Below are 24,468 nucleotides of genomic sequence, written 5' to 3' on the forward strand. Positions count from 1 at the left end.
CACCGAGGTGGATCCCTGGATCGTGCGCTTTTGCCGATGTTTCTGGACTTCTGTAGCTGTTTCTTACAGTCATGCGTAGAGTCTTTCTCGAATGGACTGCAGGTTTCAGACATAACTACCTAACAGTTTAATCAGTCTGAGAAGTATACACGATGCGCACCATTATTTCTTCAGTCCCGCTAGACCTAGAGAATATGCAGGAACATGGAAGCCGCATGCGACAGTGACGACGACCCTGAGAATCGCAGCCCCGCCAAATAAACCCCCCGCCAGGTGTGGGAAGCTCCCGCACGGACCATTCCAGCATCCCCCAGCCGTGATGTCAAGGTCCCCAATTGAAATTCCCAGTGGGCGCGTTGGCGGTCACTTTCCACGCGACTCTAATTATTGTATCTTTGACGATTCCTCGATCCCTCAGAGGTCGCAACGCCTACCCCTCTCAGTACCCGACGCCCTATGATTATCAAATAATCCAACCATGTCGATCCCCGGCTTGGGCCACCTCGTGGCGCCAGTAAGCAAAACAACCATCTCTTGAAATCACACAATCGAGAGAGCTTGAGAACAGCCAGCTAACACACCCACCCACCACAGCAACCGACATCCGCAAACCAAACCCGCACAATCCGCCTCCAGCCCTTCTGGGAATGGCGCTTCCAAGTCGCCTTCGACACCCAGATCACCCTCAAACTCCTCTCCGGCACGGCCGAAAAAGACGGCACCGAACTCGCCCTCCAGCACATCTACACCTTTGCCGGCACCAAATCCAAGATCCTCACCCTGCAAGGATGTGAACTCGAGGTCGAGGGCGTGCTGGCAGACGAGTCCGTCGCAGAGTACGCTAAACCACAGGATTCACCCGCAAACTCGGTCCTGAACCTACACTTCCAGCTCACCGCCATGCGCCAGCGCGCCGCCGCCGAGAGGAGGGAGGGGCCGCGGATCGCCGTCTGCGGACCGCCGACGACGGGGAAGACGAGCTTGACGAGGACGCTGACGAGTTATGCTGCAAGAGTGGGCGCGCAGCCGTTGGTAGTGAATACGGATCCCAAGGAGGGGATGCTGAGTCTGCCGGGGACGTTGAGCGCCAGCGTCGTCGGGTCGTTGTTGGATGTTGAGGCTGTTGATGGGTGGGGCACTACGCCGACGAGCGGACCGAGTCAGGTGCCGGTGAAATTGCCGCTGGTGTATTACTACGGCCACGCGAGCTCTGAGGAGGACCCGGCGAAGTACAAGGAGCTCGTGAGTAAGATGGCGGCGACTGTGACGTCGAGGCTGGGGCAGGATCCTGAGGTCAAGGGGTCGGGTATGATTATCGATACGCCGGCCGTGACGGAGACCAATCAGGTTGTTATGGAGAACTTTGTGCATGTTGTGGAGGAACTTTCAGGTATGTTTCCATCTCCACTTGCGGCACTGTTTCTTTCTGCGGATGCTAACAGAGTACAGTCAACATCATCATTGTCTTGGGCTCAGCGAGTCTCAACGCCGAGATTGCTAAGCGCTTCTCAACGGAAAGGACCAGCCTCGGCGAGCAGTACAGTATCCTCCTCTTGGAAAAATCAGAAGGCGTGGTCGAGCGCGACGTGGGCTATACGCAACAGGCCTGCGAGGCGTCCATTAAGGAGTACTTTTTCGGCAGCATCGGCCAGACGCTGAGTCCCGCCACGCAGCAAGTCGATTTTGACAGCCTGGCAATATACAAACTAGGAGACAGTAAGTTATCATGTCTTTCAAACGCCTCTGTTCCCCCGGAAGAAACCTCTGAGAAGCACAGACCATCATTTACTGACCCCGCCTGCCCAACTAGACGCCATGTATGGCGGCGGTGCCGACGAGAGCCTGATGCGCGTGGACCCGGCGCAGCTCCTGGCCCATTGGACGCTGGCCATCGTCTACGCCTCGGTCAAGGATTCGCCAGAGACGATACGGACGGCTAATGTGATGGGGTATGTGTACATTGCCGACATTGACAAGGAGAAGCGCAAGCTGAGGATTCTGGCGCCGGTGAGTGGTCGATTGGGCGATAGGCCACTGTTGATGGGCAAGTGGCCGGAGCCATTTATCAACCTATTGGGATAGGATACTTTCAATGATACCACTTTACATCGCCATTGCTGCCAAGGCCTTTGTTGTCTCCCTGCTACTTACTCTACAGCCTTGTTCCTGATATTTCAAATTGTTACTACATGCTCGATCATCAGCTCTTCGCATTTGCCAACCCTTGAGCAAACAGCTTTCCAAGTTCTGTAGGATGAGGCTCAGCTAGTCTCTTCTTCTCGTACCCGCCAAAGACCAATCACTCTTCCTAAATGGAGAGACTACGCAGCTCGGGCGCAATTCAGACCTAGTTCTGGTCTAGTTGCCTAGTCCAGACCTGAGACACTTTTGTTACCTTGCTTCTGAGTTGACTCTGACCACGGCTACCAACGCCGATAACCACTTACAGGTGAGTTGCACAGTTTCATGTCCTTAGCCAATCTACATCTGAGTTAGACGCCACCAACACAACTTCAGAAACCCTTTTGCGCCCGACAGATGTTGAGTCAACTGTTCAACTACCAATAAGACCTATCATTAGTTACGTTTTTCCTAGCGCAGACATAACTCACACGTTAAGCCTGATGAAAAGGAAATGTTACATCGTGTCGTCTGTATATCTGCACGGAACGACTGACAGGCTGAGAGTAGGTACTGATGAGTGATCAAGTTCGGTGACGATTAAGCTCGTCTTTCGCCTCGGCAAACGCCCTTGGCCATCAGGTACTTAGACTTGAAAGACCTAGAGGACTTGCTGAGCGCCATCATTGGAACTAAGTCTCTCTTTCCTCTCTCTAATTTAACAACTTGCCACGCCATGTCTCAGAGTAACAGCAAACATCGCGCCAGTTTGATAGCGAGACTCCAAGGTTCACCAGCTTTTCAACCGCCAACTCGACTCTGAGCTACATTTTGTGGACTAAACAACCCCCCATTATTAGTTTCGAAGGGAGGGAGGTTGTATCCAGCCATTGGCGTCAAGCGCCAATGACAACATTCGATCTCTCTTTCGTCTTATGAAAGGTCATAACTCACATACGCCAAGTCTTGAGATCCAAGCAACCGTTGTGCTTTCCAACAAATCAGGCTGCGAGACGTTCCACAGCTTCGCGCCCTGCACTCCCTTTTTGGTCTTCAATGCCCCGTCATCGAGCTGCAAGTAAGACTGCAAGTTGGGAGCGGCCCACGTCAAATGCTACAATGAAGTCTTGGACTATCACTATATAATTGAGGGTTCATTCCCCCCCTTCCATGTTGCTCTGCTGGTGGAGACCATGAACGTGGGTTAAATTACACCCGCCCACGCCACAAGCCAGTCCACAGCCTGATCTGTTATCGCTGAAACTCAAAATGTCTTCACTTCAGTTCTTCTATCGCCTGGTCCCTGCCATGGAAGTATTGTCATCACTCTTGAGGGGCAGACTTGGGCAGCAGACTTGGGCAGCAGCCTCCGCAGCCCCTCCAGCAACAGAAGAAAAAGACAACCCCCAAAGTCGATGTGTATAACCTCCACCCAACAGGCTGGGAATCCGACCCAGAAGATGAATACCACCGTCTCTGCACGCTAGACTACTGCTCCGGCACAATCTACTGCGCCTATGCCCTCTTCTTCAAACTCGACCAAGACGGAGACAAACACAAAATCGTCGACGTCCTCAAGCAAGGCCTCGAAATCACACTTAGCCAATGCCGCCGCCTCTGCGGGACACTGAAAGAAAATCCCGACGGCAGCGGAGACGGCGACCTGTGCTTCCACAAGAAGCGTGGCGACACGGTCGAGTTCCACGTCCAATGGCTCGACGGCACCAACACCAACACCAACAACACCGACGATGATGATGAAAAGCATCCCTCCTACGCCGACTTTGAACGCCAACACTTTAGCAACCGCGCCTTCGGCCCCGACCTGAACCTATGGTGCGTCGCGCCCATGACACCCGCCGAAAAGCCCTCCAACCGTCCAGAGAACAACCCCAAGGCAGCCTCCTTCAAAGCGAGCTTTATCCCCGGTGACGGGCTGGTGTTGATGATGATGCACCACCACCTCGCCAACGACGTCACGGGGTGGGCGGGCGAACTTCACCAGTTGGCTGAGAACTGTGCCGCCGTCTGGGCTGTATCGGCGTCGGCGTCGGGTGCGAAAGTCGCTAGCGCTGCTACGCTGCCGGAGCTGCCTCCGTGGGACCCCGCGTGCGTGGACCTCTCGCGCGTCACGGCCCCGGACCCGCCCGCTGATCAGCTCGTTGACGCACCGCCTCGTCCTTCGCGACATCCTGATCAGAGGGCTGCTTCAAGGTTGCTTTTTCATATTCCGCGGAGTAAGTTGCTTGAGTTGAAGCGATTGGCGACACCGGTCCCGGCCCTGGCTGCGGATGAAAGCAATAGCGACAACTGCAACTGGATCTCGAGCTATGATGCTCTTAATGCGTACCTACTGAGAGTTATGCTAAAGCACAAAGCCCGATTGCACAAGTCTGATCCAGAGGCGCTCGTTGAATGGGTCGAGGCTGTTGACGTGAGACGCTTGTGTGATGCTTCGGGGAAGCCGATGCCGGCGCGCACGCAGGGGAATGTGATTGCTGTGGCTATCGCGTCGAGGAGCACTCAGATTGTGCCGCAGTTCACAATCAAGGAGATTGTTGAGGAGGCGCCTTTCTCCAAGCTTGCGTGGTGAGTTCATATTTCCCTTACTCATCCTTCCCCTGCGAATCTCGTCCAACCAGCCTTTGCCTTACACCAGATGAACACAAGAAATTGAAAGTCACTGACAGTGTCTTCCAGGTACATGCGCCAACTCACAGACAGCATCACACCAGCCGCCATAGACGCAATGCTATCCGGCATCGCCCACATCCGCAACAAGCTAACCCTCTACGCCGGCTCCGACATCTTCCCACCCACGACCCTCCTCGTCACGGACTGGCGTGACGCCGACCCGTACACCGCGGACTTCGCCTTCGGTCGCCCTAGCGGGTTCCGGTGTCCGTGGGACTCTGTGACGGGAGGGCTCGTGGTGATTTACCCGCCTCATCCTGCGGCTGTGGGGGTGGGTCCCGGTGGAGAAGACGAGGGGAACGAGATCTCGTGGGCGGTTGAGAAGTAACTTGTGTGGGATTTGCTTGCGGATCCGGAGTGGAATCGGGTGTTTGAGTTTAGGGGGGTTGAGGTTGAGGATGAATGACGGGGACAGTAGGGTGGCGGATGTGAGGGTGAGGTGGTTAGGATTTGGTGGTTCCATAGCATACTTGCAGATGATTTCTTACGATTGATTACCGTCAGTACGATGGGCATATTCCATACAGCCGCAGTTTGCGATTGCTCTTCTTTTCCATTGTCACGGTAGACTTTGAGCATAGTACTTCTCTCTCTTGCTAAGTATCTCCTACGCTTCTATGAGAATCGGTAGTAACAATGAATTAAAAAACCAAAGCCCCCAGCGACAGAAGGCGACTGAAGATACCAGCAGACAAGACAAAAAGCCAAAAAAAAATAACCCGAAGAATGATTTGGTCAATCGCGGCGAGGATTTGAGCCTCACGCGGGGGTCGAACCCGCAACCTTGAGATTAAGAGTCTCACGCTCTACCGATTGAGCTAGCAAGGCGGGTTATTGATTGTTGAAATAACCGGCTCCGCGTGGTGCTATGGAGGGAGATGGGTTGGGTTGGCAGGTGTGTGCGTGAGTAGGGCTCGCTCGGTCAGTCCGAAATCTCGATGACTTCGTCCGTGAAAAACTTTCTCGTCCGCCTGCTCGGGAAATGTGGATCAAATCGGGGTAAGGATGGCTGCGTTTTCCAATGTTGGAGAAATGTGCTCCGTGCGGAGGAACCCACCCGGCCCGTCCTTCACGGTTCCGGCCCGGACAGATCGTTCCTTGATTCCTTGGCGTGGTCTTAACCGGAGCCAGGCTTTCTCCCATACACCACGATCCTTCACGAGTCAGTAATCTGCCCCAGGTCACAACCATCAGACAACTGAGGACACAAAATGACAACTCACATGGGCCAGTATGCATGAATACTCCGGTCCCCGACATCTTTTCTAGCCTGGGCGGCCAACACGTTCACCTCGTCCGACTTCCAGCCCAACCCGCGAGTCAGCGCCGCCAAGAGGAACCCTTGCAGCCCAGTTGTGATGTTCTCGTAGTTCCAGGCGCCGAGCTCCTTGAACTTTGCGTGTCGTGGCCATGTATTGCTGGGCCACTTGAAGCGCAGTTCCGACACGTCGACGAAGCCGGCGGCCTCTAGCATAGGCTTGAGTGCGTCGAGGTCGACAAAGGCGTGGTCCGTCTTGGCTGCCGCCTCACCGAGGTGTTTCATGGACTGATAGAGAGCGTGCTCCTCCTTCAGGGTGTCGTCGTCAGAGAGGGGTAGGCCGAACTCCTGGAGCTCGAGCCAGCCGCCGGGGGTAAGATTCCTGTGATGATGCATCAGAGCCTGGCCCGTAGAGAAAGAGTCAAGTCTGTAACTACTCGAAAGATTGGCGGATGTATTCCTCCCACTTGGAAATGCTAGAGTTCATCATCCGGCTGTGAATGTAGTCGAACGGACGCGAGTAAGTCCAGCTGTCCTCGATGTCGTCTACCTCGAACTTGACATTAGGCGGCACACTGTATGCTCTGTCAGTAACATGCCTGTGGTGAAAGCGGTTGGAAATACTGACAATTGCGGTTGGATGGGTGACAGATCGACGCCAGTGACCTGCGATATCAGCAAAAGAAGACTATAGGCCATACTGCTGTGTCAACACCAACCTCGGCCCCAGGGTGCTCGTCTCCAAAATCCATGGCCCAGATGCCCGTTCCCGTTCCCAGGTCCAATACGCGGCCAACGTTGGATTCGGGCTCGTTTGGCGGCGACAGCCCGAGTTTGCTATCGAAAGAGAGGTCGAAGATGTGATGTTGAAGGTCTTCGGGCGTTCGCTTAGTATCAGTCTTGCGAATGGAGGAGGTGTTCAGCAAAACTAACCCAATCTCTCGTTTTCCTCTTCGTCGTTTGGAAAGTGGTACTCTCACAGGGTGTCAGTGAAGGAGCAAGGAGCATACTGAAGCGTCACTACTGACTCCCATCACGGAACTTGTGATAGGTGCGGCCATTCTCTTTGCGATAGTCGAGAATTGAGCTGTTCAAACTTGCGGTTGAGGAGGTTCCATCCTACGGCCACTATCAGTCACGAAAGCACCTTGGCGAGGACGTGGAGGGATCGTACGTTGCCGACATCTCCTAGAGAAGAGTCGTTGTCATTGAAGTCATCCGGTTCCACTACGACGTCTTGTGCTGGCGTAGCCATATCGAAGATGATTCAATTCTATGGTTTGAGTCCTTCACGCAGTAATTGGCCCCAATGTTGAAGTAGAAGCAGTTCAATAGTCGACACTAGGATGGAAGGGTGCGATGAATTCCGCAAGCCATCAAGCGGGGTCCTCCTGGAATGTTGGGATACCTGATGTCACTGCTCAGGCACCCTGAGGGAGGGGGGATTCGACTGCTTCCAGCCAACGACATGTCTTAGCTAGGATCGGCCGACGGATCCAAAGATGGGATAGGGCGAGATTAGGGCGATGCAGCTTTGAGGTTCAAGGTGCGTCTTGGGAGGTGTCAAATGCAGGTTAGCCGTTGGGAGTATTCCAGGAGCCAGATCAACACCGCGGATGCGCCGGTAGACCCTGGGCGAGTTGCTGCAATGGAAGAAGTGATGCAACTGAAGCCTGTGTCGTGGTCCAATCAGAGTTGCCGGGGAAGCAGCGAAGGATGCAAGCCAACAGCCACTTTGCATGGCTAAGCACCCAGTCCCTGTTGGGTTTTGTGTGTTGGGGATGCCGGAATTAGCTTATTGCGCGGCAATGTTTCTCGTCATGGCCTCTGGAACGAAGTTCGGTGATGAGATGAAGATGCGATTCACAAGGTCTCGCCCGATGGAGGAGGGAGGGACACCTCGTCACCGGTGGAGAGGAGATAACGATAAGATGGCCCATCGATAAGCGATAAGATAAGAGAGGCTTCGCCAGCAGCCCACCTCAGGGCAGGGCACCTCACCTAAGGTACCTAAGGTACCTTAGGTAAGGTAAGGTAAGGTAGCTCAGCTCAGGGCAGTGGAGTGGACCTCGGGAGGCCTTGGATCCCCCGAAGCTGCCAAAAGAGCACTGAACAGGAGAGCCCCTGCGCTGTAGGAAAGTCAATTCCTCCTCACAGGGCACCGCTTGGCTGATCCTCGCAACTTCGCGAAACTCTGCTGAACATTTGACATCCAACGACGTCTGTCTTCTTCTTGGCATGTTGTCTTAACAATGCCACGGGAAAATCATTCTTCTCGAAAGATGATTTTAAACACTGAAATCGGCATGATGGTTAGCCCGTCGCGTTCCTTTTACGTCACGTCGTGAAGCAACGTTACTCGGGTTTGCCCCTTTCAAGGATCTCGCCCAGGCAGCACCACGGATTCCCAAACCTCCTTTTACGAGATGTGAACAACACACTGCGAGGCTTAGATCAGGTATTACATATGGCCGTACTGGATAGTCGACGGGAATTTCAATGCTTTGAGGCGGGCCAGACATCCATCCGCACCATGTCCCCAGACTACAACTTCTCTCACATCCAACCCCAGAAGAATGGGGTTAGATGTTGGGTCACCGTGGAGTCGAATCCATCTTCGCGAATAATAGGAGAGCCTTCGCTTCAAACGGCCCATCATCGGACAGATCACACCAAGCTGACAGCCTCTCCCGTTTCGCAATGCTGGTCTCAGCCAGACCAAAGACAACAGACGAATGAGCTGCCATTACGGGCTTGGACCGCACGCTACCTGTGAAGATGGGGAAACCTGGATCGTCGGAAGATCGTGGCAGGGGAGGGGCTCCTGTGCAATGCAGAATTTCTACGGATCCCATATTTTGCTTATTTTCTTCTGCACCGAGGCAAGTCGACGATTCTTTTTCTGCAGCTGTCGGTGGCCCTGATTCAGGGGCTCGAGAGCGCGTTTAGGCCCGTTTGCCGTTCGCCGATGTTTCGTCCCATCCGAAACATTAGCACGACAGGGACGGCCTCGTCTGCGACCCAGTTCTCCAACGTCAGCCTCGACAACCTCACTGGTCCACGCCGCGCCATGGTCTCTGATCATCTGGTCTCATGGGGCTTCGACGGCATCAGGATCCCCGGGTGGCGGTCCCGAATCTTGACAGCATTCCTACGCAACGAAAAGAGAAAGATGTTGGTCATTCAGCTGCATCTTTTCTGGTTGCTCACTTGCTCAGCCTCAGTTGCAGAAACGTGCCCCTGTGACAAACCTGCGTCGCATCTTTGACTAACCTGCTTGTCAGACGGGAAGCATCAGCAAGTGCGGAGAGCCCTGGCAGGTGTGCAGGAATGTTCGGATTGATATATCATCGTCAAAGAATGGAGAGACGGGGAACATACTTAAGATGGCAGATGTCCGCGAGCTGGACTTGAATCTAACTCAAAGCGCCAGCATCGATCACTTACATCTCATTCTTGTATTTCTTATACTTCAGTACTTTGACAGTACTTCATTCTCTTCTTACTCTCATTACATCATGGTTCGCTTCTCTCTTGCCGCAGCATTCTGTAAGTTCTCTCTCCCGCATCTCCCGTCTCCGGGTCGTCGTCACCCCAATATCCAGCTCTGACTAACATACCCCAGTCGCTGCTTCTGCCCTTGCAATCCCCAACCCCCTGACGCCAGACCCATCTGGTGACAAGAACGTCGGCAATGGCAACGGCGTCCAGTTCATCGGCGGAGCCTGCCTCAACAGCAAAGACTGCGCGTCGACCTGCTGCGCAACCCTGAACGGCGCCGGCATCTGCTCCGGACTCGGAGCTCAGTTCCAAGCAGGCAAAACAGGATGTGGATTCGGTGATGGTGGCGCTGCTGCTGCCCCTGCTGCGTCCCAAGGAGCAGGTCAGGCCACACCGTCCATGGAGGCAGCCGCTGGGAGTGGAGGCGGCGCCGGATCAGGGACATCGTCGAACGTGGGTGCCGGTAACGGCCAGCAGTTCATTACGGGGCAGTGTTTGTCTGACGCGGACTGCGCCTCGGGCTGCTGCAATGGTCCCAAGGGTGCTTGTGCCGCCAGAGCCGTCGCAACAGAGAATGGCAAGGCGGGGTGCGGCTTCACCGGCACGGGAGCGGGTGCCGCCATTACCTCCACCGGCGGCGGCGCCGCGGCTAAGGCTGCGGCGCCGCCTCAAACTGCTCCGTCTGCAGGTGCAGGTGCTGGCTCTTCGGGCACTCCTGGCTCACAGAATGTTGGCAAAGGGAATGGGCAGCAATTTATTACCGGCCAATGTCTGTCGAACACGGACTGTGTTTCCGGATGCTGTGCCGGGCCCAAGGGAGTTTGCTCGGCGACGGCGGTTGCTAATGAGAGCGGGAAAACTGGATGCGGATTCACGGCGGCATAATTTGATGACAAGCTTGGAAACTGGTAATTATGAGTACAGCGGGCGTAGACAGCCTCGGGGTGATCACTTCCTGTATAAAATGAAACGATACTATTGAGAGGCGTCACCGCAACCTGTCTACGTGTGGATGAAAAGAGTGCATGGTCTAATGTTGCATGAGTCTAGCGAGCGATTTCTAAGCCAGAATACTGCACATGAGGTTGGGGAACTCTCCGACGTACTTCGTAGGGCCATCGAGTTAAATAACATGGCTAAACTTGATTTGATAAGGCTATGCTGACACGAATGCAAGGTTAGCGAACTAGATTAGACTACCCCTGGAAATCAATCCTTCCTCCAAGCCTTCTCGCCAAGCCAGCGAGTCAACCTCACAGCATTCACATCGACTATCCGATTAAACACATCGCTCGCCCAAAACAACGCCAGTGTATTCACCAAGGACCCCCAGAAGAACGCAAGCGCGTACGCACTCCATGCCTTGTTCACCATCTCAGCACCAGCAGCGGCGTTACCACCTTCCGTGAGCACCTTGGCCTGGGCACCAGCGAGCTGCAACGCTGTGTGCGCTGGTGATAGCCACCTGACTCCGACCATGTGATTAATGGCGCCGTGCCATAGATACAACGAGTAGGAAATCTGTCCGAGGTACTGGGCGAAACTGGTGGTGAAGGGGCGTTGAAGGAGAGGTTCGGCTCTTTCCATGTCTGCTTCGGCCTCTGTGGAAGAGGAGGACACAGCCGCCGCAATCTCTTCTTTTTCGGTGTCGTTGAGGTCTGAACTTGTCTGATGCCAGGGCAGCCGGATATTGCGACCCCTGAGAATCATGGCCTTCAGGTTGAAGGATACATGTACGGGCGGAGAATACATCATGGCGAAGATGAAGATTATGGCACCAATGGAGTTCCAGAACAGTTGGGTGCGGTCGCCCATGGCCTTGTAGTAGTCCGGTACCCATTGCGAGATCGTGATGAAGCCAGGGGTCGAGGCACCGTAGTACTCGGGATAGGAGAAGAGATGCAGACCGAGGAAGAATAGGGCTATTGTGCCGACGTGGCGGATAATGTGGAGAGATTTCGAGCCGACTCTTTTGACGACGCGCAGTTTGTGACTAGGGAGCTCATCTTCGGGTATCTCTGCTGTCGTCGGGGTGGTGCTGGGGAGGATAATGGAGAGCTCTGCGAGAAGGAGTCCGCCACAGAAGAGAGCTTGGTCCCAATCGCCGATACGGACTAACCAGATTGTGACGCCTGTGACGCCAACCATGTGGATCCATCTCTTTGCTCGAGCGAAAATAAGTAAGAGGAAGAAGACGAGCAACGAGCCCTTGAATTCGACGGGGATCGTCCAGAGATGCCCATCGTACTCGCTTCCCTTCATATTCTCCCGATTCACGATAACTCGGAAAGGGTTCATCAAGTCCACCGTACTCCAGAACCAGTGATGTAACTGCTGGTCGAGAGTCGGGCCCCGGGGGGTACAGGTGCTCCCGAAGGGTCCCGTATGTACTCCCCTCCATATACCAAGAGCGCAATAATAAACGTCGACGCGAAGATAGGGAGGTACAGTCGAAACGGGCGGCGGAATGCTGAGCCGGCCAATGCGCTAAACGCCTGATACATTTTACCCTTGTGGATCATTGTGAGCGTCTTGAGTGTAAGGACGAATCCCGAGATAACGAAGAAGACGGTAACGCTGGCGCGGCCGGAGTGTAGGGCCCGGATGATGGGCATCTGCCAGAACATCTCGTGGCCGAGGCCATAGCCCCAGCGGAGGTCGGGGTACCAGAGGTAGGAGAAGTGGAAGATGTAGACGACGAAGGCTGCGACGCCGCGCAGACCGTCTAGGTACGCTGTTGGGCCTAATTTCTTTGACTTCGGGCGCTGGGTTGAGGATGTTGTGAAGTAGTTGAAGGGGCTGACGAAAAAGGTGGGGAGGAAGAGAAAGATGAATGGCTTCAGTTTGGTGAGGAGTGTGAGGAGGCGATCCGTCCATGTTAGGTCGCCCCCGAGGTGAAGGTGTTCGTTGAGAAACGAGGACACTGAGTTCCTTGCGGATCTCACTGAGACCAAGAAGGGGTACTCATGCTTCTCGATGTCGATGATCTCGTCCAGCGATTCTGTTGAAGGCGAGGCTCGTCCATCTTGCTCTGCGGTGATGAGAGAATGTCGCTCATAAGTGTCCCGTGGAGGATGCGAGAATGGGTTTGTGAACCGCATGATGACCGATGATGGCCCAGCACCCTGTTAAGAGATGAAGTGTCCCTTGGCTAGGGTTGCGGAGAGAGCAGAGTCAATAATTAGGGGACCAGATAAGTATGTACTCTGGACGTCGAGAAAGGTGGTTCCAGACCTGTTATACAAGCTTCGACAGGCTGCCGGCGCAGTGTGTATGTAATGATCGTCCTCCTTGAGCCTCGTCTGTACAAGTGCGGGATGTAATGCTGCGTGCCGACGTCCTCGCACCTGGTATTAAGCCGTAAATGACGATGCCCTCTTTGTATCCGTAACTGATTAGCGACGATGGCCAGAACGCAAGCCGCATCAAAATCCGTCTCGGCCTCCGAGCCACAAGCCTCTATAGGGAAAGCCCTCTTCGCATCGATGACCTGTGGCAGCTTTTGGAGTGAGGCGAGCGATGCGGCTGGTGTAAGTGCGTGTAAGCCAGCCGGTATGACAGCGTAGTGCCTTCGGGTAGGCCAATCTGCTTGAGGAACGTTGTTTGCAGCAAGCTAAAAGTGGCGGTAGATCGAGGCTATTTGATCGAAAATCGTTAGAACCGGGCACTTTATCTATGTCATTTTAGCTTTCCGAATAGAGTTGACGCTTTCGTTCGGACGGGCTGACACCTCACACTGAATAAGTTGGGGTGAACCTGAAAGTGGAAATCGGCCGGAGGCGTTTTTTGTCTCACAATAGCTTGGCCCTGTCTCTTATTTGCGCCGAAGAAGTTCTCTTTACTCCGATTCCGAACTGTATGTCTCTGATTGTGGTCTCGCAATAAGACTTGATGATTTCCGGACGTGTGTAACCATGGATCGCGAGCCACTGACACCCTGATTTTCAGATGCTTGTTGAAGCTGCCCTTCTGCCTGTGTGAGTGGCGAGCCTCCCACAAAAGTGACATCACATCAGGGTGCCAGTGTTCAATGTCGCCAAAGCTCACTCTCGACTCAGAAGTGAGATAAGGAATCAAAGAAGGGTTCAATGAGCCATGGCTTTGCTTGAGCCATGACCCATGAACTTGGGGGAGTCGGGAACCCTTCAGCCTGATTGAACCCGGAAAGCGGATACAAGCTCTTTGGCAAAGGAGCGGATCCGGGATGACTGACTAAACCCTTCGATGCTGAAAGCGTTTAAAGTTGGGGGGCCTGGACCGACACTTACTTCCGCCAGACTTCATGAAGGACATGGTCACACGAAGGATAACGACCGCGTTGTTAGAACGCCTCCGTCCTGCGGTTGCAAATACGGCCGCACACGCAGCCATGTGTAGAAGCCTCATGGATTCGGGATGAATCATGTTTCTGGGAGGCACCACTTACATGTAGACGCCATTCTCCTTTTTGTTTTCTGGAATCGGATTGGTATTTGAGTCAAAAGGAGGTGTACTACGTGACTTGCGGAAATGCCACACTGGTCGCGCTGCTGGTTATTTCAATTTCAGAATTCAAGGCGTTTTCCTCCAAATGATCTCAAATGTAATCAGGATTCAGGAGTCAGGAAGCATACGTTCAACGTGCCTCAAAAGCAGTGCGGCTTGCGATACACTTGCGGCTGAGAAGGCTAGTGTATGCCGATGCTCGATCGCTCGCTCGACTTCCTGCTTCCAATAATAATATGGGGTATCACTCAGAGGGACCAACCGGATGGTTTTGGTAGGTATCGCCAGATAAAACTCACGTGAAGATAACATTAATTACTTTATGATATCTCATCGGAAGCTATTGGTCCGTGAGAGACACCGTTCGATGCTGGTGTTGCTCATAGGCAATTCCCCCTCAACGTTTCTCTTGTCCAACGCTGTTGCCGTAACATCAATATACCTAGTATCACAAAGCGAGGTAGCAAGTAGAAAACATATATAGTGGATATTGGCTTGATTTCTCAAGTAGGAGACCCGTATGGGGGTCGTATCTATTTACCGTATAAGACGGGTAATCGGCTTGTGGAAAGCGGTATCGTACGGCAGTAGTCGGCAGCGCTATATCTGGCGCTGCGACACCTAGGTAGTCCTCTCGGCCTCCATTGCACCCGATAATTGACTTTACTTCTAGGAACCTGATCTTGTGCCAGATTCTCCCTGTGCATAGCGCAAGATACCCTTGAGCTGTCTGCTTAGTGCTTCACGATGGACGATAGATTCTTAATGGGATCTGGTAAGTCTCATAGATGACTATGAGATTCGCGCCATCAGAGCTCTTGAAAGGCTTTTCATCACATCAAGGGCGGCTGGCAATAGAGCACGAGATCGTCGGTAACGACTGAATTCCCTACTATCCACCCCAACGCCTTGCATTCCCCCAATTTTGTAATAATCTACATACGTACATGACTTTTACTTTTGCTGTTGTTTCCTCTTGGAGGACTGGTGCTATGATCGCTTTGGAAGACCTTGAAGTAGGGCAGGGGCCTCTACCGGTCTGGTTCTGGTTGTTGAACTACATGGAATGGTCCAGTGGAGTACGATGGACTGAAAGGCTAGACATGATGCTAGAAAAGAGAACAGGACTTGAAGAGAAGACTACGGAGTTGCAGTTGAATATGCCGTGCGTGGAGCGTGGTATACATTCAGAAACTGAATAGACCACTGCGGCGCTTGCCGAGCGGGTAGATAATCAACGCGCTGATGAACAGGCCAACGGCAATACCGATAGCAATCTGGATCATGGAGGCGGCGACGTTGAAAACGACCGTGTTCAGAGACTCGCCTCCGGAGTATTGAACAGAGCTTGTACCATTGACAGCGTGCGTCGAGTTGGTGATCGCATTGGCCGCACTCAAACCACTCAGCAGTCCTCCGGTAGATGCCAGACCTCCGGGCACCTGAGTAAAGATGGCCGGGATGAGCGTGGCTGCCGCAACGCCATGCCTCAAACGCGAGTACAGGTTCGCCAGGACACCGACGGTGAGCGCGCCAAGGGCATTGGCGACCTGCGGCGCGGCGCTGAAGCGCAAGCTGCTAAAATAATTGACAATGTAGCCGGCGAAGGCAACGACGAGCATGACAGGCATCTGGCGCCATTTTGCCTGATACAGAATACTGATGCAGAGGACGAAGAGGGGCACGAAGATGAAGGTGTAGTAAGTAGGGATCGAGTTGGTGCAGCTTGTCGTGGAGACGGCGTTTTCGTCGAACATGCCGTAGAGGACGGCGCCGATGGTGATGCCGAAGCCGAGGAAGAGGGAGTAGATGATGGCGTAGACGATGCGGATCGAACCGGGAACGATGGCGCGGGACTGAAGCTCGAGGGCGGAACACACTGGGCCATCAGCGGCTTGTCCTAGGGTTTTGGTGCCCGTGGGCAAGTAGCATCCCCAACACGTACGCGAGAAGCGCAGAGACAAAGGAGATACAGCTAGGGTGGGATAACACGGTGGGGTATTGCGAAGAGTTCACTTACAAACTAAGTATCCAGGTAGAAGCATGACGATGCCTCCCTGGGCCATGGCCGAGAAGCAGAAGAGCTCGCCGCCCTTGATACTGCCGAAGGCTCGTGCCAGGAAACTTACCAAGACAGTTGCCGTTACTTCGAGAACGTTGCTGTACAACTTGGAATTGGCGGCCACAATGAGCTGTAAGAAACCGACGAGGCAGCCAAAGAAGAAGCAGAGCGGGAGATCGATCATGCGAGCGCCGAACGAGAAGGGGGCGGCAGTCGCGCTGGTCAAGCCAAAGACGAGGACTCGGATCCAGGCGTGGAACTTATCCTTGGCTTCGATGAGGGTGTCCAACCGCTGGATTCCATCGTCAACACTGACGACATCGTGAATGACTTCTTTGTATACGTGATGCGCATCCCTGAGCTTTCCGAGGTCGATACCCTGGGCTACGCGGACGATACGGACTTCGGTCGTATGGGTGGATCGATCGTCGAAAGAGACAATCATGCACCCTGGAAGATACAAGAAATGGCCATCGATCTCAAGAACCTTGGCCGTTGTGCTAAGGTACTCCTCAAGACGATGAGTAGGCGCACCAAACAACATCAATGCCTTGCAGAGCGTGATAATGTACTCCTGTCTGGAAAGCGTTTCGGCGATATGGACGGTGATCTTGGCCTCTTCTTCCTGTCTGGCCAGGTACGCGGCGATGGAGTTGCTTGCAGTCCGCTTGTGCTTCGGGCGTGTCTTCTTAGCTGGCGCTTTGCCATTCTTTGGTGACTCGTCTGGCTTTCCTTGCGTGTTGGGGTTAGCGAGGCGGGCGGATGCTTCGATGAGGTTGACGAGAGTCTCCTGAGAGCGGTTCGCCTCGTACCACTTCTTCTTCTTGGGTGTCGTCGGGGTTGCGGTGCCTGAATTCGAGCCTGGCGTGCCAGCTCCCGGCAGCGGTCCACCGAATGAGAAAGAAGTTACGGAGCTGCGGTTGGTCTGCCCGGACGACTGGTACTGATTGCCTGATTCCGCAGGCTTGTAAAGCTTCAGCAGCTGTGAAAGAACACTTCCGCGGTACTCTGTGGGTGCGGGGACAGAGTAGACGCCATCGTATTGACCATCGTTGATCTCTTGTAGGAGGTGTTCAGTGGCCTTGTGCATTTCTGCATCTTGGGCGTTGGATGGGCCGGCGACGCTCTCGGATTTCTCGGCAAGGCGCCAGGTGTGAGCTCTCACAATCTTGTAAGCCTCGTCGTTGAGGGCGGCCTGGTGCTCGTGAGCTTTCTTCTCGGCCTCGGCAGACTTGCCGTTGAGTGGCTGACGAGAGTGAAGGTCTTGGAGAGCAATGTACCCTCCAGCTCCCTCCGCTCCTCCGAGGTCATACTCGCTTGCGGTGGTGGTGGTCGCGGACTCGAAGGAGTCTCGATTCTCGCGGGTCGGCGAGCCGGAGTGAACATTTTCTGCCATTTGCCGGGCTCGTTCTTGGGCTGCTGCTGCGGCAGACTTGGCTTCTTGGCGTTCATTTTCATCCGCAATATGGGGTTCCTCTTTGGCAAAGGTAGCCACAGTAGGGATGGAACTGCCGGAGCCGCCTCGTAAGATGGATGGTCTAGTAGGCTGTGCCGGAGCAAGCTTGGGTGTAGTTGGAACTGGTGGTGGTGATGTTGGAGGCTTAGTCGCGGCTGCATTACTGTTAAATCTGACGCGGCCTTTCTCTTTTCTTAGGGCGGCTGCAGCTGCGGCCTCGGAAGGGGTGCTTGTCCCGGCCGTGTCGGAGCCGGATGTTGGCTCGGAAGCGGATTCCACCGGCTCAGGTGCTGCCGTTGAGGCCGAGCCGACACCGCCGGGCTCGGGGCCAGGGTCGTCATCGGGAGAGGACTGTGAGATTCCCGCCATTGCATCGACGTTCAGAGAACGAGCGAGTATCTTCCAACTTGGCAGCGGAGTAGGATGGAGCCGCGAGAAGAAGAAAACCAAGATACAAAAGCACAATATATTACCAAAGAAAAGTTCAGACGGCACAAGTGGATCGTGGGGAAAAGTATGGGGGAAGACCCCTTTCTTATAAGTCGAACCGGACCGGCGGTTCACGACGTCGGCAGCTTGTCACCCGGACCCTCCGGTAACCTGGAAAGGTTCACATACCGGAAATACTTTCTCGTATCCATCAAACTCCACTCGAAACCGCTCCACGAGAAGCAGCAGATCGAATTTCCATGAACGTGCTAGCACACCATGGTCTGGCGCAAGTTCGTCGAGGCACCGACTTCCTATTACCTAACAAAATCGGGGATGCTTGCCGTCATTCGCCAGGGGACTCCCTGTGAGTCCCTGCGCGGTCTTGGCTTGCGGATGGTATGCAATATGAAACTATGCACATGTCGTCATGGGGTTTCCGTTTTCTCTTTGACGCGTCTTTCGGCTGATGTGCTGGCCTTCGGAAATGGTGATAAACCGCCATATCGGTCGAGATGACACAATAGGTATCACGGAGCTGTCCATGAGGTTGCAAGAAAACTAGTGCCGTAGCACGGCCTTAGGCCCTGATCTCCTCGCGGCCAAGGCCAATTGCCAGTCGCCAGAGGGTACAGCGCCACTGGAAGTGCCACGGCCCCGCAGAGCAATTGTACCGCCGTATTGGGCCGTAGCACCGGGCCACTGCCGGGGCGCCGTTGAGCCTCGGGGGGAATAATACGTGTTTCCAGCGGCGGGAAGGGTTCTGGCAACAGAACTGGCAACAGGCACAGCTTCTCAGAAAACCAGTTCTGAGCATGGAATCAGCCCTTTTGGCAACAACTATACCATCTCCGGCCTGTCTCAGCCACTGATTCAGAAAAGAACATTGCATAACTTTGGCGTAGATGAGAGACCGGATCCGGCAGCCAAACTACAGCCAGAAGAGGTTTGGCATCACGGAAAAGGGGTTTCCGTTGATTTTATGCACCGATTACATCAGCACTGGCAACTGGCAATTGGCTTTGGACGCGAGGAGATCAGGGCCTAAGGGCCAACCCGAAGATCCTGCATAAGACTCAAGAGTTCCCCTCGATGATGTGTGTCCCACTCGGAAGCACCCGATTCGCTGTAGCGTGCTGTCATCCGAGCTCAGCCAACCAGACGTCTTGTTTGTGTCTCTACTGCCGCAAATATCTGTTCCGTCAGGGGCTTAAACCAAGGGTCTTCCTATAACTCCATGCCCAGTCCTACCGCCTCATCGAGAGCAACATGTTCGGTTTCGGCGCTATGTTTGGTTTGCGCGGTCCACTGGGGGCGCGGTCTAGACTCTTGAGTTAACGGAAGGCTTAGGTCATGAGTGGCAACCCCTTTTGAAAAGAGGAACGTGGACCTCACTCGCCTGAGTCATGTAGCTGGTCCCCACGTGCCGGAGCCCTGGACCGACCGGCAAGAAACGGGTTTCCACTACACGTGAGCAATGGAAATTTTGTATCACGATGCTAGCGAAATGATGAAGACTTTTTGCTTCAGTAGTAGAAGCTGAGTAAAAGGGGTATGTATTTTTTTTTTCCGCTTATGAGATGCTCATCCTAAGATGGGGCTCGTTAGTTGAATGATTCACCGCAGTTCTCCACTTCGGAAACAGGCTTGCCCAAATATATGTGTGCAAAAAAAATATGGTCCAACAGGCGGTCAGCCGGATTCTGCGTGTGATTGGAAGTTCGTCATGCGTTCGGACGAAATTAGGTATTAGCGGCGACTACGGATATCTCGATGTTCACAAGTGTCGAAAACAGAATTGGAGATGGAAAACCAAGGGCCGTCAGTTTTGACTTAGGGAACTGGGGCGAGACTAATACCTGCCACAGCTTGGAGATTCCGTATGATTGTTCTGACAAGAAGTAGCTTTTATCTCAGAAATTCGGCTACGGTCTCGACCAAGCAAGCGACGAGCCTGTACAGCTGCCGGGCCTATTTCCACCCTGCCTGTATCAGCTGAGCGGCGAATTCTAACGCCAAAGGCGTCCGTCCCCGTCGAAAGTATCCTCTCTCTAGTTTCATCACCCATCATCCTATCCGCCATATCAACTACTCTTTGGTATGCGAGGAGGCAACCTGCGCAACAGTCTGCCAGGCATTCCCTAGCGCCGAAGCTCTCGTTCGCGTCAGGAACAGCACCGTCGTTGACGACGGGACAAAATGAAGCGCAATAATACTCTGCACAATGCCCAACCCCGTCAAGCACAAAGCGATAGAGGTACTTCTTCAAATATAGTAGTAGCGGGAAATTATAGTGTTGGAATAGGCCTACATTAGGCAGCAGGAGGTTGCTGCCGCGGTCCGTTCCAGCCACGGTGGTCCGTGTGGCTCAGCCACACGAGGTGGTATACCCCAGACTTCCTGCCGCCGCTGGCACCTGGTTAGACTTCCACTCAACAACAACAAGAACAAGCAATATCACCACTACAGTCGGTGATCGTTGCTACCCACGATACTCGAGTATTTTCCTTTTCGACCTGTGAATCCAACATATAGATTGTACCCTTTCTTAGACTCATAGCACATCATTTAACGCAACTGCGCGACCAGCGCCTGCACCTCCCGTAATAGCTCCCCCGTCGTCTGCAAGATGTTATGGAACAGCGTAAAATGTCCAAAGCGCCAGGTCCCATTCTCTTGCTTGCGCTCCGGATTCGTCGTGCTCCAAGTCACGCGAAGGTGAGCGTCATTCAGCGAATTCCAGCCCCTGGTCTCCAAGACTCCGCCGTCAGTAAATCCCCGTGGGTCACGAGGTAAGTTTAAAACAATTTGACAGCACACATGTTCCAGAATACTTTGGGGACCTAGACTCTTTGATTATTTTACCCATTATTTGATACATTGTTTGTTTGTTTGTTTGTTTTATATTTAACGCCATGGCGGCAAGGGCGCAGCCGCCCTTGCGGCAGACCTCCCGGAGGGTATGTGGCGTGAAGGGTCGCAGGCTCTAGCTATATACTATATAGTACACGCCGTATCCTGACGTCCTCCAAATCTTGCTCGTGAGCTACTATGTGTTCTATCCATCCCTAGTTCCCACTGGTACCCTAGTTCCGTTATAACCATCTGGTTTCTTAATAGAGGTAGTTTGTCGTTTGGAGGATAGGTTATGACCTATCTCCTAGTACCGCGGGCAGATCTTCTGGAAGAAGTCTGTCACGCAGAGGAAGGCTTATTTGATACATGTAGCTATCGTAGTTAGGCAATGGAACCAAGACTCCATTAGCTTTTTTGACTAGGTACCTATGAGAACGACTCGCGCTTGACGGCTATCATGTGCTACCTTAGCCCTCGTTGAAATGTTGCGAGCGAACTGTGTGCCGTAATATATTGGTGAAGAGAAAGAGATCACTGTTTGTTACTTGTATCGCGGGCTGGTGCCTAATCATCCACTCCGAGAGAGTATTACTCATTTGAAAAGTGAACTGAACACATCGTCCCGAACGTCCGAAAAGTGCCGATCAGATTGAAAAAAAGAAATCGTGCCTAGGTCAAAATTTTCCGCCGAAGACCTCGGTCAAAAGTGAAACACAGAGAACAAAACATATCCTCCAGCTTAAATCTCCTGTTGCTCCCAGCTGGTGGCTTTTCTCAACCATGCGGGAATCTTAACCGGCCGCCCGAATACAGCTGGTTTCTCCTGGGGAGCTGTTGCTTGATTCATTATGAAAGAGGGGTCTGTGGTAGCGCGACGGACGATTTGTTCGAGCTTCTCGTACAAAATGTCTGCGGTAACGCGATCGTCTACTTGAACCAAGAGCAAGTGCTGGGTGATTAGATTGATGACGGCGCCTAGCGCTGTGTCATCCCCGCAGCGGGGATCGCCTCGCAGAGCTACAAACGCCTCAAGTACCGAAGGATGGATAACCGCACTATCTCCCCGAAGCGCGTAAAAGTTTGAAGTTGGGATAATGGACGTCCTGTCCTCCCTGAATTCGGCAAAGCTATTGATGGCACTGAACCCGTGAATCATCCAGATAACAAATTCGAGATAAATGCATGCCATTGACCAAATATCGTATCTGCGAGGTCTAGGCTTATTTGTCTTCTGAGTGGCTTCTGGTGCTTCGTATGAAGGTGTAGTCGCTCTGGTGAAGGTGCTTATGGATCTCTCATATGTAGCAGCTGTGTGGACCTTCGAAATCCCGACATCTGCAACAACAAGATTACCTAGCCCGCCGTGTGGGAAGTGAAGGATGTTCCCGGGCTTGAGGTCTCCATGACGGAAATTGATGTCGTGGAGCTTCCGGAGAGCACCACTGAGTCCAAGCATCTGTTGCAGAGACCACAGCATGTACTCCCGATTTGACGTATGTAGCATCCAGAACTCCTGGAGATTCCCCCCTTCTGCCCATGGGAAGGCTATGAAGTAAGACTGACCTCTCTCGCAGAAGAACAAGTGCCGAATGAGATGTCTGTCTTCGATACCGCGAGTCTTCAGGAGGTTCTCCTTTTCCTTCTCAAATAATTCAAACCCTTCAGACCTGTGAAATACCTTAAGTGCGATTACCATGTCCGTATTTTGCGCCTTCGCATACCAGTTGTTAGCGCCTGGATTTTTCACTGTGGGAGCAAATTCAGGGACTCACCTCAGAACCGGTTTGGTGAGCTGCATGTAGCTCGCTCTTGTAGACAATATTGCTGTGTTCACCCCGAAGTGGGGCTGCCCTCAAGAATGGCAGCGGGCATTTTGAATCCACTTGAAAGACCGCAGATGTCCCCGAGACATCCAATGTTGGGGCAAGAAAGTCCCATTGCTTTTCCAGAAACATATCCACCTTAGCCTCGTTGTTCCAGTCTTGAAATGACCTGACTTCCAGTCTCCCCTTTGTCTCCAAAATACCACCGTGATGGTCATGAGTTGGCCTAGCAAACGGCAAATCGTCATCGGTAAGACCATCGCCGACCAGCTTTCGAATTGCGGAAGGCTCTCCGATCATCACAAGGGTTGCAAATAGCCGTCTTGCGTTCTTCAAGATTTTGCTTGGGAGGCTATCAGGGAGCATCCTATTGATGAGGCTTCTAGGGAGCTCCTTTTCGACGGTCTCCTTGGTGATGAGATCGTACAGACTGCTGACTGGCAGGTAGTCCTGGCCAATGACAGAAGAACGTCGATGAGCGTCTTTCAACTTTGGAAAAAGAGATGAAGAAGTCATGGGTCGTTGAGGTGCCATTTCTGGACGTCAGGTATTAGGGATGGCATTCACAGATGACTGGAGTTCAAAGCTGGTTTCAGCAGGATCACCGACAGTCGCGGGGGTTTTATGAAACTCTGAGTATTGACCATGAGCGGCGATTGCACAAGTCAAAGCAGGCTGTAAATTGAGGCGGCCATGAAGGCAGCCACATAGGCATCCGCCACGCTGGACTAACTATCAGAACGAAACTGCCGAAGGGACACCCACGTCTTTCTGGGCTGTTGCTTCGACATCTTCGCGCTCTACTGCCCGAGAGTTGACACATTCCATGTAGAACTTGTACATAGAAAGGCCACCCAAGACATATCTGGGGACTCGCTGGGAGCCGCTTCGCTGATCCGCAGTCATACAGTCGGGGGTGCCCGGGGTCAGCTGGCACCCCCTTCATGGTTGCGCCGCAGACTGGAGACCACCTCCATGGCACTGTAGTCCAATGAAGAACTCTTGTATTGACACCCTACACAAAACGAAAGATAAGCTGCTTGGTTCAGCCTGATCTGGCGCTGGAGAGAGTCTGCAGGTTCTGTTAGAAGATAAGATGCACCTACCCCGCCTCCTTGGCTGTGCAGACACACCAACTTTGGGCAAACTCACGTCATCGCAGTACATGCACGTCAGGGTATTAGATGCCATGCCCACAGCCTGATCCCAACACAAACTCCATCACAGGGCTGCTTTTCTTCTGTGGAGACTAGCAGGCACTTCGAGACTTTGGGAGGTCTGGAAGTTTTCGTGGATTGTTATGGCATGTCCTAGGGCCTATGTCGATCTCTTGTCCAACTCTTTATAATAATCGCGTATTCCGAAGTAAAAGTCTAGTTCACCAAACCATGATCTGTGTGAATGGGGCTAAAGTATTGATAGACTATTAGTCAATGCTCACAGCTTCCTGATCTGGCGCCATGCAGTCATCACACTATTACTGGCAGTGAACGCATCGGGTAAGTGTTGCAGTTGGCATGCCGAGTCTGGAGAACATCCGTTTCCTCTCGACTCCGAGCCTGATTGAGCTTGATCCATGCAACAAGCGTGCGAACCACGCGCACCAGCTTCAGCGGCACACGGAGGCCAGGTAACATGAAGCTGTTGGATGAAATGTGTGTGCATGGGAGATGGTATTTCGGACCTGGGTCAACTTATCTTGTCTTTGCTTTGCAAATCATCATGTTGGATCCACAATGTATAGCATCTTTGTGCTCCATACGTTCCCAATATCACCAACTAT

The 24,468-nt window shown here is 53.2% G+C and overlaps 7 protein-coding genes and 1 non-coding gene across 8 annotated transcripts; 3 read left to right on the plus strand and 5 right to left on the minus strand.

The window, feature by feature from the left end:
* Positions 1–138: 138 nt before the first annotated feature.
* Positions 139–2,114, plus strand: BDP81DRAFT_442489 (pre-mRNA cleavage complex II protein Clp1). Its single transcript, XM_060591676.1, has 4 exons — positions 139–514; positions 595–1,390; positions 1,450–1,716; positions 1,811–2,114. Exons 1-4 carry the CDS (start codon positions 479–481, stop codon positions 2,080–2,082), a joined length of 1,371 nt encoding a protein of 456 aa, XP_060437924.1. The 5' UTR covers positions 139–478; the 3' UTR covers positions 2,083–2,114.
* A 1,276-nt stretch (positions 2,115–3,390) lies between these two features.
* BDP81DRAFT_476709 (uncharacterized protein) lies at positions 3,391–5,638 on the plus strand (the record flags this gene model as incomplete). The annotated part of the gene is made up of 3 exons (XM_060594788.1): positions 3,391–3,435; positions 3,488–4,710; positions 4,822–5,638. 3 exons carry the CDS (start codon positions 3,391–3,393, stop codon positions 5,141–5,143), a joined length of 1,590 nt encoding a protein of 529 aa, XP_060437925.1. The 3' UTR covers positions 5,144–5,638.
* Positions 5,571–5,643, minus strand: BDP81DRAFT_t375. Its single transcript has one exon. It is a non-coding gene; the product is annotated as a tRNA-Lys (tRNA).
* On the minus strand, positions 5,592–7,742 carry BDP81DRAFT_442493 (S-adenosyl-L-methionine-dependent methyltransferase). The gene is made up of 8 exons (XM_060591677.1): positions 7,248–7,742; positions 7,102–7,192; positions 7,007–7,048; positions 6,793–6,947; positions 6,702–6,739; positions 6,511–6,648; positions 6,039–6,455; positions 5,592–5,969 (listed from the first exon to the last, which is right to left on the minus strand). The coding sequence occupies exons 1-8, from the start codon at positions 7,326–7,328 to the stop codon at positions 5,933–5,935; spliced, it is 999 nt and encodes a 332-aa protein (XP_060437926.1). The 5' UTR covers positions 7,329–7,742; the 3' UTR covers positions 5,592–5,932.
* Positions 7,743–9,591: 1,849 nt separating this feature from the next.
* On the plus strand, positions 9,592–10,459 carry BDP81DRAFT_400715 (uncharacterized protein; the record flags this gene model as incomplete). The annotated part of the gene is made up of 2 exons (XM_060588727.1): positions 9,592–9,622; positions 9,699–10,459. The coding sequence occupies 2 exons, from the start codon at positions 9,592–9,594 to the stop codon at positions 10,457–10,459; spliced, it is 792 nt and encodes a 263-aa protein (XP_060437927.1).
* Positions 10,460–10,783: 324 nt separating this feature from the next.
* Positions 10,784–12,675, minus strand: BDP81DRAFT_455775 (acyltransferase family-domain-containing protein; the record flags this gene model as incomplete). Its single annotated transcript, XM_060593094.1, has 2 exons — positions 10,784–11,905; positions 11,980–12,675. The coding sequence occupies 2 exons, from the start codon at positions 12,673–12,675 to the stop codon at positions 10,784–10,786; spliced, it is 1,818 nt and encodes a 605-aa protein (XP_060437928.1).
* Positions 12,676–15,246: 2,571 nt separating this feature from the next.
* Positions 15,247–17,946, minus strand: BDP81DRAFT_335567 (uncharacterized protein; the record flags this gene model as incomplete). The annotated part of the gene is made up of 2 exons (XM_060585857.1): positions 15,247–15,938; positions 16,080–17,946. The coding sequence occupies 2 exons, from the start codon at positions 17,944–17,946 to the stop codon at positions 15,247–15,249; spliced, it is 2,559 nt and encodes an 852-aa protein (XP_060437929.1).
* A 3,215-nt stretch (positions 17,947–21,161) lies between these two features.
* On the minus strand, positions 21,162–23,201 carry BDP81DRAFT_387143 (kinase-like domain-containing protein; the record flags this gene model as incomplete). Its single annotated transcript, XM_060587023.1, has 2 exons — positions 21,162–22,573; positions 22,635–23,201. The coding sequence occupies 2 exons, from the start codon at positions 23,199–23,201 to the stop codon at positions 21,602–21,604; spliced, it is 1,539 nt and encodes a 512-aa protein (XP_060437930.1). The 3' UTR covers positions 21,162–21,601.
* Between the last annotated feature and the right edge of the window lie 1,267 nt (positions 23,202–24,468).

Source organism: Colletotrichum phormii, assembly GCF_030913505.1.
Source record: "Colletotrichum phormii strain CBS 102054 chromosome Unknown BDP81scaffold_41, whole genome shotgun sequence".
In the NCBI taxonomy this organism is placed as follows: domain Eukaryota; kingdom Fungi; phylum Ascomycota; class Sordariomycetes; order Glomerellales; family Glomerellaceae; genus Colletotrichum; species Colletotrichum phormii.